Source organism: Lathyrus oleraceus, chromosome 5, assembly GCF_024323335.1.
Source record: "Lathyrus oleraceus cultivar Zhongwan6 chromosome 5, CAAS_Psat_ZW6_1.0, whole genome shotgun sequence".
Classification (NCBI taxonomy): Eukaryota; Viridiplantae; Streptophyta; class Magnoliopsida; order Fabales; family Fabaceae; genus Lathyrus; species Lathyrus oleraceus.
Window position 1 is genome coordinate 580,780,777 of NC_066583.1, and position 13,066 is coordinate 580,793,842.

General features: G+C 44.1%; 1 protein-coding gene across 1 annotated transcript; it reads left to right on the top strand.

Annotated features, from left to right (window-relative positions):
- The first annotated feature begins 245 nt into the window (after positions 1–245).
- Positions 246–662, top strand: LOC127082197 (S-adenosylmethionine decarboxylase proenzyme). The gene has a single exon (XM_051022433.1). The coding sequence runs from the start codon at positions 246–248 to the stop codon at positions 660–662; it is 417 nt and encodes a 138-aa protein (XP_050878390.1).
- The last annotated feature ends 12,404 nt before the right edge of the window (positions 663–13,066 follow it).

Below are 13,066 nucleotides of genomic sequence, written 5' to 3' on the forward strand. Positions count from 1 at the left end.
AAAAGTTACAGTAAATGGAGCATGAATTGAATGATACATGGTTCAGTTCCGTAAAGCAAAAAACCTGCTGCAAAATCTTGCCACAATAGAATCACAAACAGCTTACCAAAACACCCTGCCATGGACACCTCCTTATAAGTCCCTGCTCTCCTTCAAACAACATCTTTCCAAATCCTCTCCTTGCCACTATAATTTTTGTTTCTCTCCTTGTTTCTTTTGTATTTCTTTCTGTTTGAACTGTGGCCATGGCAGTTTCTGCAATTGGTTTTGAAGGTTTCGAAAAGAGGTTGGAAATATCCTTTTCTGCTCCAGGACTTTTCTCCGACCCTCAAGGAAGGGGATTAAGATCTCTCACAAAATCCCAATTGGACAAGATTCTTGCACCAGCTGAGTGCACCATTGTTTCTTCCCTTGCAAATGAGGATGTTGATTCCTATGTTCTATCTGAGTCCAGCCTTTTTGTTTATGCCTACAAATTCAACCTCAAAACCTGCAGTGCACACGACCACTTGACTAAATCCTGCCAGCAAAATCATTGTAATGTCCAAACCTGCATCAACATGAACAGAAGCAGATCAAATGTGCTAACAACAATGGACATCACAAGTAATCACAAGCATTATGTTAAGCAGAATTTGGGATTTGACAAGCCATCAATCTAAACCTACAAATTGTCATAACCTGTAACAGTTTCAATAGGTGACTAACCTAATTCCATGTAATGGCAATTCACACAAGGAACCATCAACCTTTTGAGTCCTCATTCACAAACCAACCGAATGTAGTGGCAATAGAAATTCACTGCAGTAACACAATTGAATTAGCTGGAAGTTACAAGAAATTCACTGCAGTAACACATAATAGCCAGTAAAGCGTTAGAATTCAAGAGTGCCCAATTTGGCATCCAGACAAAAAACGAAGAGAAAGCATGAGTGCAGTTTACCGGTTCTGATTTAGCATCAAGTAAGGCCAATCCTGACTGAGCACATGAAAAGGGGATTTGGCAGAGACCTCTTTTGATCTCCAAACCCTAAAATGCGTGGAAGATAAATAGAGAGGAGGAGAAAATCAGAAGGGGGAGGCGGAAAAATAGAGACTATAAACCCTAATCCAAAAATACAGAAGAAATCAGTGAGACGAAAATCGGTGGCTACAATTCAAAAAGAGAAAACCCTAAAAGATCAAGAAGAAGAGAAGGTAGAACAAGAAATAACAAAGCAGAACGAAGATACTTACTCTGGATACACTTTTTCGTCGGCATATCACCAAAATCGTAAGGCAGTGGTAAAATCTTCTCTCTTTCATTTCTTCCTTCAAACCTCCAAGAAGGTCGAAAATCCATTTTTGCTTTATTGATTTCTTGGTTTTTTTGGATTTGTTTGCGTTGTCGGTACCCTGTTTGCCGATTCAAGCGAATTTTTTGAGTTATAGCTCGCCCCCTTTTAGACCCTAAAGGTTGTTGTCTGTGTTGAAAACTGTTTTTAGCTCTCAATACCGGTTTTTTGCATTGGTTGTGTGCATAGTTGGTTTCCTCAACAATCCCTGTATTAAGCCTTTGAGTATTGGGAGAAGAAAGTGTGTTTTGGAATTGGCACCATATCACTAATGCTATTGATGATCGTTCTTTTCCCTTGCTACCCCTCCATTTACCTGAGTTTGGAACTTAAGATTCGTGGGCTTAGTCAATCCCAGTCCAGTGGCCCATGCTTGGACCTTTTGCTTGTTTCTTTTTCTCTTTGAGGGGTTTCGGTTAGTTTAGGGGTGCTTGTTGGTCATAGTTTCGTAACTGGTAGCTTGTGGCCGGGTGGAGATGAAGTTAGTTCATCTCCCCTTATGTAGTGGGTTCGATACCCATATATAACATTTCTTTTCTTTAGCATTGCTTTTTTCATGTTTATGTTGTATTATAATTATAGTTTCATTTGTTAATAATGCAAACTTGTTTTCTTTTAACTTCATCATTCATTCAAAACCATTTTAAAATTATAAAAATCATATTTTCTCGATTTAATATCGAGCCCTTTTTTCACACCCTCGTAAGTCGATTGCTTTTTAAGCATCGCCATCGACCTCACATAGCTTACTCTTGGGCTTTCTTACAATGAGTCGGTTCCTTTGCACTTACACTCATACATTGTTTAATGTTTTATTATTTCATTCTTTGATTATTTGATTCGATTATATACTTGTTTATATCTTACTTGTGTGATTAACTGTGGCCTACTTGTATGGTGTATGAGGCATATATTCATATTGCTTGATTGCCATGTCAACCCCCATTCATAACAAATGTATCCCTCTCCCATGAAATGTATAATATTCTTTCATTTCTTTATTCATCTGTTAATACAAGAATTAAAATGAACATTCGATAACCATTTCAAAACAAGATCAAAACCTCGATCCAACGTCGAGTAATCATTTTTTTCAAAACCTAACAGAACCAGCACGTATTCGTCAACCTTGTAAGCCGATTGCTTTATGCATCGCCATCAACCTTGTAAGTCGATTGCTTCATGCATCGCCATCTACCTTTATCCATAACACTTCTCCTCGCTCCATTCGTCGATTGTTGTTCCGATTAGGTAGCACCCATTAGATAGAACCCTTTGTATGATAACATAGGTAGGATTCCCATATCCTTTTGTATGATAACATAGTTAGAATCCTCATTTCCTTTGCATGCTAACCTTAGGTAGATATTCCCATTTGTAAATCCTAACACTTAAGTACATATTGCATGACAACACTAGGGCAGAGCTTCCCCCACTTCTAGACCTTTCCGAGCGTCTCCGATCCTGTGGCATGTAGTCCGTTCTATTGCAAAGAGGTAACTGCCTAAGACTCGATTCAGCGAGCTGCGACACCTACTGCTAGGACGCGAATACATCGCCCACTCTCCTTTGACACAACTGGTGTCCTCCTTTTGTAAGTCCATATTCAGATGGCAACCCCTATGTAGGGGAACTACGTCGCCCTGATTCTCATACCAGATGAGGTACGTAGGCAGGAGACCGTGCGAGGTCTCTCCGGGCGCCCTTTTTCTTTTTCAACCTTTGTGTCTCAACCCCCTTGTGTGTGTTGTTGTGTGCTCGGAAGTTGATGTAAGTCCATCGAGTGGCATTCGGGTTCCAGTGTGAGTTTGTTTGGTTCGGATGCTGATGTAAGTCCAGTGATTGGCAATCGGGCTCCACGTTTGCCTTCTTGTGTGTGTTTTGGTTCGGATGCTGATGTAAGCCCAGTGATTGGCATTCAGGCTCCACGTTTGCCTGTGTTCGTTTGTGTGCGTGAGCCGAACTACGGCAACTCTGATTCTCATGTTCAGATGAGATACGTAGGCACAAGATGCGATGTCTTGCCGAGTTTGACTAACGACTAACAACTAATCCTTGTTTGCTTTCGCCCTTGTTGCGATCCTTTCTCTCGCCCTCGTTGCGATCGAGACTTTCCTTTTCTCTCGCCCTCGTTGCAATCGAGACCCTTATTCCCGTAGTTGTTTGAACTACTTTTTGCTCTGATTCTCATTCCCGATGAGATACGTAGGCATAAGACGCGATGTCTTAGCGAGCACACTCCTCTTTAACCCATAGGTACCCGAGCTACGAAGACTTTGATTCTCATTCCAGATGAGATACGTATGCAGTGGATGCGACATTCGTGCGAGTCATTTTCTTTGACCCTCTCTTTTAGTAAATAGTACATTAGATAAACATACACCCTTTAGACGAGAACAACAAGAGTGGATCCCGTAGAGTACTACGGATGCGTAGGGGTGCTAATACCTTCCCTTCGCATAATCGACTCCCGAACCCAAGATTTGGTTGCGAGACCTTGTCTTTTCCTTTCCTTTCTCCAGGTTTACTTCGAGCGTTTCCTTTCCCTCCTTTGGGATAAATAACGCACGGTGGCGACTCTTCTGTCATTTTTCTTTCTCGCCGGTTGTTTTTTTTGCAGACCGTATTTTTCGGGTTGCGACAGCTGGCGACTCTGCTGGGGAACTGGTTTCCCTAAGCGAGTCCCTCCTAGCTTTTGTAGGTTTCTTGTTTGTTGGGTGTTTATTCTTTTGTACAGTTATTTACTTTCCGCATTTACCTGCTTTACCTTATTGCATTCATGTACATATGCTTGCTGTATCTGGGGGTTGTTTGTTTGTTGGGTTGGGACTGTTCTATGAGAGATAAGCCCACTACCCAGGCTTGAGTGTACACATAGGTGCTAGAGTGGATAGTCATGAGGCTTGCGTGGTATGTTGCTACGTTAAGTCGTTCATGAGACCCACATTCCAGACGAGGTTTCTTTTGGATATATTCTGTCCTATGGGTGTTCCATAACGACAGATATTCCTCTAGAAATCGTCGACTCTGGTGACCCTTTCCCGAGAACTCAGTCGAGGCCTCTCCTCCGAGACGTGATTATGTTAGCTCTGGTGGGCGTATTCTCGCTGCTCAATCCGAGGACCCCGAGACTGGGAACTTGCTTTAGGATATCCTGTTGAGGGGAGTCAGCAGAGGTCTTTTATCCCGTAATAATGCCAAACCTTCAGTGGTAAACGTATTATTCTCGACTGAAGGGCTGAAGCTGACAAACTTCTGTTCTTAGAACCTACCAGTGAGGGGAGGGTTTGATCTCTACAGATACGGTTTCTGCCAGTGGTGCTGTGATGGTGACTTTGGTTCAGCCAAATTTATGGACATTTATTTCTGGGACGCCGGAGTTTTGTCCGTGGTTTATCAATGGGTTCCGTTTATTTCGGATCCCCGGGTTGAATTTGAAAGTACCTGTTCAAAGGATCTGACTGTCATCCGTTCAGTGGATGTTCCTGTGATGATAGTGATGTGATCTCCAGTTTCGTTTATTTCGGAACTCCCCAAGTCGGATTTATGGTGACTTAGTCCCGATGACTGTGACTAGTTCAGAGAATAGGTCTTCAGATGACTTGGTGGCGCAATGGCTTGCATTCATGCATTTGCATCGCATTCATCTGCATTCAACTCGTGTCTATCCGTACTCAGGGTCCACTTTTGAATAAGATTCTGGTTGAGAGATAGCCAGATGTCAGAATGTTATTGATGAAAAATTATCTGTCTCTGTGAAACCAAAATCAAAGGAATATTCCTGGTACGGATAGACATTGCATGTGTGAGTCATACTAACCCATTTGTTGTTTTGTAGGTGTCAACCGGTACGCATAGCTCTTCCATTCAGACATACAGTCAGACTCAACAAATCCAAGCTGATGGATCTTCCCAACGCCGACATCCTTGAACTGAAAGAGATGATGAGGGGATTGTTCAGTATTGTGCAAGGGCTTGCCTTGGGGCAGAAAGCCATGTCTGAGAGATTGGAAAGGATTGAGAGCTGGATGATCAAGGAGAAAGTTCAGGGAAAGGCTTCATCATCCGATGTAACAAATCCCTCTGGCCCGGTAGCAAAGAAACTCTCTGACAGTGGTCCGCTCAAAAAGGAGGTTGAGTCAAGTGGTGTGCCAGCAAAGAAAGAACGCAGTAAGGATCGTTATCATCCTTATGCTGTTGCTGTAACCACTCTTGTTGGTAACTCACCTGTACCCCTGCAACAACCACCACTTCAACAGAAGGCACCGAGAGCTAAGAGCCAGGTGAGGAAGAAGAAGGAGGATCGTCAGTTTGAGGAACCACCTGTGACTTATACCCTTTTGTTCAGGAGATTGAGAGATCTGGGATTAGTTCGGCCGAGGATTTTGATTCCTGTAGAACAGCAGCGGAGGCTTCCAAACTATGATGAGAATGCCAGGTGCGAGTTCCATTCTGAGGCACCCGGGCACAGTGTTGAGGGTTGTAGGGCTTTCAGGCATGTTGTCCAAGACTTGGTGGACTCCAAAATCATCAGTTTGGCACAGATCATGGAGGGGGATGTCAACCCTGTACCCAGGCAGGGTCCTGTAAAGATGAAGATGGCGAAAAAGGTCAAGAAAGGAATGGAGATGACTAAGGAAGATCAGTTAAAGGTTCCCATGTCTGTGGTCCCAGAACCTCTAGTGCAGGATGGAGTTTCCCCTGTTATTGATAATGGTTGTGCGGCTGTTGCCACAGAGGGGTGTGTATTGATGGGAGACACGACCCAGAAGATGAAAGAAGTAGAAATGGGCATTGGAAAACTTGAAATACCCAGTCAAGCAATCGAAACCGTCCAGGTGGAGAGCGCTCTTGTTGTCGAGAAAGAGAAGAAGTTGTCCATTTCTTCCTATAAACAAGCTCTAGAGGTGGTGAAGAACCAAGAGGCCCGAGGTTGGGGCAGGATCATCGACATAGTGGTAAAGGCAGACATGTTCGGGATTGGTTATCCAGATCAAGAGTCGTCTAGACCAAACAGAGGACGTCATCCACCGTACATCTTTGTCAGTGCAGGAATGCTGGATTCTGATCATGCTTGTTCAGTGAGTGAAGAGATCGACCGCGACCGCGAGCTCGAGCTGTGGATAAAGTCGTGCGTACCAGGCAATTGGAAGGCCTCCAAAAGCATCACCGTCACTCATCCGGAAGTGTAGTATTTCTGTGTTTCAATTGTTGTTTGCATGAAAGCCATACGTTTTGCCCGAAATGTACTGGTCCATTGTAAGGGTCATCTCATGTGTTTCATTTTGCAACGTTTTGCATCAGTAATAAATGGATGTTTTTGTGATTAAAAGCGGTGTTCCCTGTTTTTCATTTTTTACAGTTTTTTTTTTTTTTAAAAAAAATATATAAAAAAATGGCAATGTTTTTCGTTTTTCTTTTGAACTTGTCTCGTTCCAACCTTAAAAGTGATTACCCTCCTGATCTCATCGATAACAATTTGGTTACACATTTGTATGACTTCGACAATTCGATCTATCATGCCGAAGGAGAAGGCGAAGAAGATTGTGATTTGTTGGAATTAGCCGGGTCGTTGAAACCAGAGGAGAAGGTGATTCAACCGCACGAGGAGCGAATCAAGATTGCCATCCCAAGTACCGCCGAGGTCAGAAGGGAAAGCGAATATTGAGGCCGCTTCAGAGGCAAGTCAAGAACAGGATGGTATATGTGCGCCTGGTTGTATCTAGATACACAAAGGTAAGATACCATTGTTGTGGAGGCACGAGTTACCATGGAGAGAAGACTGTCCTCCAGGGAAGCGGAAACCGGTGCTGAAAGATGAGAATGTGTGTGGACTGTCGAGATGTGAGCTGAGCTAATCTGAAAGATGAATTCCCGGTACATCACAACGAGGTATTGGATTGATTATAATGCTCAGTTTATCTTCATGGATGGCTTCTTGGCCGAGACCAGATTGAACTGTTGCCAGATGATATGACGTAAACCATGTCCATCACACAAGGGGCACCTTCTGGTTATAAGGTGATGTCGTTTAGTATCGAGAAGGCCGGTGCCAAGTATCAGAAGTCTAGGGTGACTTTGTTTCATGATACGATTCATCGTGAAAGCAAATGCCATGTTGATGACATGATGGCAAAGTCCCAAGCAGAAGAGGGGCATCCGGTGGATCAAGTTGTTTGACAGGAAGAGATAACTCATACTGTTGAGTTCGAATTAGCGCACTTATGGAGTGCTGCCCAGCAAGCTGCCGAGGCATGTTGCGAAAGAAAAAAGGAATCAAGGTTGATCCTGCAAAAAAAAAAAAAAAAAAAAAAAAAAAAGAAGAAGAGTAGTAGGAACCTCTGATTCTGATACCTTCCGGGGAAGAAACGACTGCTAATCTGGTACCTGACAGCCCTTAAAGGGTCTATGAGGTGCGTATTGAGTCAGTATGACTAGTCTTGTCGAAAAGAGCATGCAATTTACCTAAGCAAAAAGTTTATCGACTGTGAAACAATACACTCACTGCTCGAGAAAACTTGATGTACTTTGGCATAGGCTGCTCGCCGATTGAGACAGTGTATGCTGGTTCATACCACCTTGTGGATGTCCAAAATGGATTTGATCAAGTATGTGCTTGAGGAGCTAGCATCGAACGGACGGGTTGCGAGAGGGCAAGTGATGTCGACTGAATACGATATTCAGTATACCTCCTAGAAAGCAACCAAGAGGAGGGCATTGTATGGTTATCTCGCCCAACAGCCCACTGATGATTGTCAACCAAGGAAGTCTGAAGTCCCTGATGAGGACATCTCGAGGTACTCGAATCGAAAGATTGAGAGTGACCGATCCCGGAGGAGGGGCCTGACCCCGAATCCGAACGGGTTTTGATGTCTGATGGGGAGAGTTTAAAGAGAGTGAGCTAGTGCTTCCCTGATAACATGTGAATGCACCAATGATAGTGGCTGAGTACGAAGTTGGTATCCTGAGTGTCGTGCTTTGGTACGTGCATCTACTGGGGCAACGCCTTCCTCATGCGGTATGGGATGGAAGTGATATTGCCTGCTGGAGGCTAGATTTCATTGTGAAGAGTCCGGATGGATGATAAGTTAGAAAAGGGCGAGTGGATGAGGACTCGGTATAACACATTGAGCCTGATTGAGAAAAGAGGCTGACAGTTACTCATCATGGGGCAGTTGTACCCAGTAAATGAAGCGTGTTGTTGACCGAGAAGTGCGACCTCGTGGGTAGCATGGAAGAGATGTGGTGTTGAAAAGGATCCTTCCTCCTCAAGACGATCGTGGGGCAAGTGGATAAACGATTATGAATGTCCGTTCATGGTCAAAAAAGGTCTCCTCTGACAGAGCCTTGTTGCTGACGACCACGGATGATGATGATTTTCCACCCCCTGTGAATGTGGACGCAGTTAGAAGATACTTCGTGAAAAAAAAAGAGACCCGCTGGACAAAAAGAATAAAAGAGTCCAGGCAAAAAAAGGGCATCCCGGCGAACCAAGAAAAAAGGAGAAAGGTTCGGGCAAAAGTTAGGGATAATAAAAAGAAAAAAACTGTACACCTGGCAAGTTGAAAACCCCACAAGGGCGACTTGGGCAAAAAAGGGTATCCCGGTGGACTGAAAACCCGAAAGGGCAGTCCAGGCAAAAGAGGGAATGAAACGAACAACTGCGTCTGACATGATCGTCTGTGCTCATGAGGACTTGGAGAATCTCCGACAGAGACCGATCGGAAACATCTTGTTCAGAAGACAGAAAGTGCGGAAAGTCTTGAGGACATATGAGGTGTAACTGAGTTGGAACCCGATGAGATCACAGTTTCACGTTGCCATTAGGATAGATTTTTTCCTTTTATGTGCAATCACCTCTTTCCAGGGTTTGCTTCCTGTGTGTTGCTCGGTTGTAAGCCATCTTTTATTCCAGTCAATAAAGCGTGTGTTCGGTCAAGTAAATTTTGTTTTTGTGTCATTACTATTCTGATTACGAGAACATCCGTTTATTTTGATAAGAATATTTGCATTTTGAAACATAGAGGTCCCTTCCGATGCATGCTTATGAGGTTGAAATCTGGAAATCTTATTCGGAAGTTTGAGTGACTTAGGCGTTGAAATATCGGAACGCCTGAGGCATACCTGGGGCACGCTTTTATCTGACGATTGCTGATTGAGGTACTGCTAGATATCTTCATTCACTTACCGGTGGTACTGTGAACCCTTGTTGACAAAAAAAAAATCCCGGCAGAGCCTGATCAGGGGCAAGGGATAGTTGAACGGTGAAAAGACAGTGGAGGATTACGACGACGGTCCTGGAAAGTTAATCAAGAAGACTCTTCAAAGTCTGATGACCGGAAAGTTTGTATGAATCCCAGGAATTCGATCTTCGTGGGATGAATCAGAAGAGTCTAGGCGAGTCTGGGTGTTCTCAAAAGAGGAAAGCCAACACTGTGGGTGGACGATGGATGCCGCTGTTCGGCGACTCGACAGGTGTTCCGTGTCCAATAAGCTGTATTTCCCCAGTAGGTGTGAGAGGGTTACCTCCCTAACAGATTTGAGATCAGTGTCTCCTCAGCGAGCCTGAAGGTTACTGCCTTCCCAGTAGGGTTTGTGTTGATGGTTTTCCCTCAGCGAGGTCCCCAAGCGGATCGGGTTCGGAGAAAATCATCCCCAGTAGAGATAAGAATGGGTTTGCCTCCCCTAGCAGGTTAATCTCAAAGCAGTTCGGGTTCGATGGAGTGCATCCTCAGCAAGGTTTGTCTTTCCCCAGCAGGATGGAAGTTGACATGGTTATAGGATCCTCAGCACAGTTCCTGGGGTTCCCCGGTGTTTGTCTCTGGAGGAGACGTGTGTTTATGCATTCATCATTTAGACAAGCATAGCATATTGCATCATTAGTGCATAGCGTTTCCATGATCATGGGGCATTGTGTAAAACAAAAAAAAACTCATGCATCAACATTGCAAACATGTCCATTAGCCCTAGACCGTGGTGACCAGCCGAGATTGGGTTGTTGGAAAGAGTTTAGCATCGCGCCATTGGATCGGCTTCAGAATTGGGTTCATCGGCATGGTTGAGAAGTTGGTGTTTTCAACAAGTGACTCCTTAGTTGAGTGGGTATCCCCAGCAGTGTTACTCCCCGAAGTTGGCAGCATCTTGCAAGCTTGGGTCCATTCCCTTAGCAGAAGTGGGTGTGTCTGATCTCTCCATGTAGAGTCTACCCCTTAAGCAGAAAGTGTCTACCATTTCCTTCTGCGCTCCCCACTGAGTTACATCCTCGTGGATGACGGTTGTTTCCATTCCCTCCCTAATGGGATGGGTTTTCCCTATTGAGTTCTTTCCTCATTAGGATGAGTCCTGATTCAGTCTGCCTTTTTGGATCGATCCTAAACTGGCTTCCTGTTGGCTGTCGCCCGTGCTTCCCTGGGGCATAAATGAATAGTCGCTCATTAACCGGCACTCATTCATCTTATCCTCGGCAGAATTTGTGGCTTCTACCAACGAACTGATAGTTGCAAGTCCTATCTTTGTGGTTTTCTACCTACAAGCTGGTAGTTGTAAAATCCCACTTTCACCCCCTAGCAGAGGTAGCCTTTGTGGTTCATGCTGTTTGTGGCTTCTACCAACGAACCGGTAGTTGTAAGTCCTATCTTTGTGGTTTTCTACCTAATAGCTGGTAGTTGTAAAATCCCACTTTCATCCCCTTGTTGGAGTTAACCCTGTGTGCTCATCCTATCGACGACTGGTTACCTTTCTCTGGTTTTCTGCCTACTAACCGGTAGATGTAATCCCCTTTTTGTGGTATTGATAGTCTTGTCCCCTTTGGATACTTGCCCCGATCAAGCAATATTGTCCCCAGTGGGTCTTCCCCTTTCTTTCGGGTATTTGCTCCGAGTTAGCAACTTTATCCTCTTTTGATTGGTCATCTTTGGCATGCCTAGTCCTGGTACCCTGACGCTTTTCTTTTCGGTCGATTATTCATTTAACAACCTGCAACCCGATTATGGATAATCTCCCATGCGAGTGTATTATCTACGTTTTGACAGATATAGATAATATATCTCATGCACTCTTTGGTCAATCTTTCGATTGTTATCCCCAGCATAGGCCTTTGGCATGCGTGCCGGCTCACGTATCACTGTTTTGTTATCTTCGCCGACGCTGATAGACATGAAGTTTTCCCGGTATCCAGACCGAAGTGGCATTTAGGCCAGTGTTCCCGGTATCCAGACCGAAGTGGCGTCCAGGCCAGTTCCCGGTATCCAGACCGAAGTGGCGTCCAGGCCAGTGTTCCCGGTATCCAGACCGAAGTGGCATTCAGGCCAGTTCCCGGTATCCAGACCGAAGTGGCATTCCAGGCCAGTTCCCGGTATCCAGACCGAAGTGGCATTCAGGCCAGTTTTCCCGGTATCCAGACCGAAGTGGCGTCCAGGCCAGTGTTCCCGGTATCCAGACCGAAGTGGCGTCCAGGCCAGTTCCCGGTATCCAGACCGAAGTGGCATTCAGGCCAGTTTTTTCCGATTTCCAGATTGAAGTGGTGTTCAGACCAGATTTCCGATAATCAGACCAACATTGATACTCTCATATTCCGATGCTTAGTGCGGCGTTCAGGCCATGGGTATTCCTGTGTTACCATTTATTTTGGTATCCAGGTCAACTTGCTGTTTCGGTACTCAGGCCGATTTTCACCATACCAGCCAGATTCTTCTTTTGAGATTGCTTCTTTGACGACGCTGACAGGCATGGTTTCATAGGGATTCATGATCAAAATCCGGGTCTTCTTAGTATTTAACCATCTCCCACAATGATCATATGAAGAACGTCCTGCTTCATATTCTCTAGTTGAAGATGTTTAAATAGGGGCAGCTGTCATACCCCGATTTTGATCCTGAATTTTTATGAGGATTGGTTTTGATCCAAAGTCATGGTGTTGTGACTGTGGATACATCTATGGTCTGGGTCATCTGAACAACCAAGTTTCTTGTGTTTCTAGCCACTTGCCAGTCAAGTTATTGGTTCATGGACACTTTCAAATCCTAACCTTATGGTCTTATTTCATGGTTTTGTTCATACACATTATCAGTCAAGTTATTTTCTTTTCAAGAGTCAAACATTCAAGTTATGATTAAATCAATTGTGAAACCAAGTTCAAATCATTTTTAATCCATTTCATGTCATTTTCAGCCATTACATTTGTTTCTACATAAGAAAATACAAGTCGTGACATTTTTGACCAATCGTTGACTTTGGTCCGCAGTTGACTTTTTGGTCAATTTTGACCAAAGTCAACCCAAAATTCCATCATAACCATTGATTCGATGTCCACTTACAAAGAAATCACAAGGAAAATACAATTTTGACCATTTGCCCTTGATCATCCAAACTTGGTTTAGCCTCTTGATGTAATGATTCATCCAATCTTCATGCTTGATTGTGTTTTTCTCTTGGTTTCTTCCATTGCACGTAATGCATTTTGTGCACCATGTCATTTTGGCCTTTCGGAACCATTGACCATTGGCCTTGGTTGCCCCTAATCAATGTCTAAGGAGCTCTCTAACAGTACAACCATTTTCATCCATGAAGCATGCCAAGACATGGTTTGAACTAGCTATGCATACGAGGTAAACCAACACCCTGCCAAAGAAAAATAACAACAACAAAATGCAACAAGCAGCTCAAAAAAAAAACACCCAAATAGCAGTTGCTACTCCGAGTGCACCAACAGATATCTTCTTGTTCTTCCATAA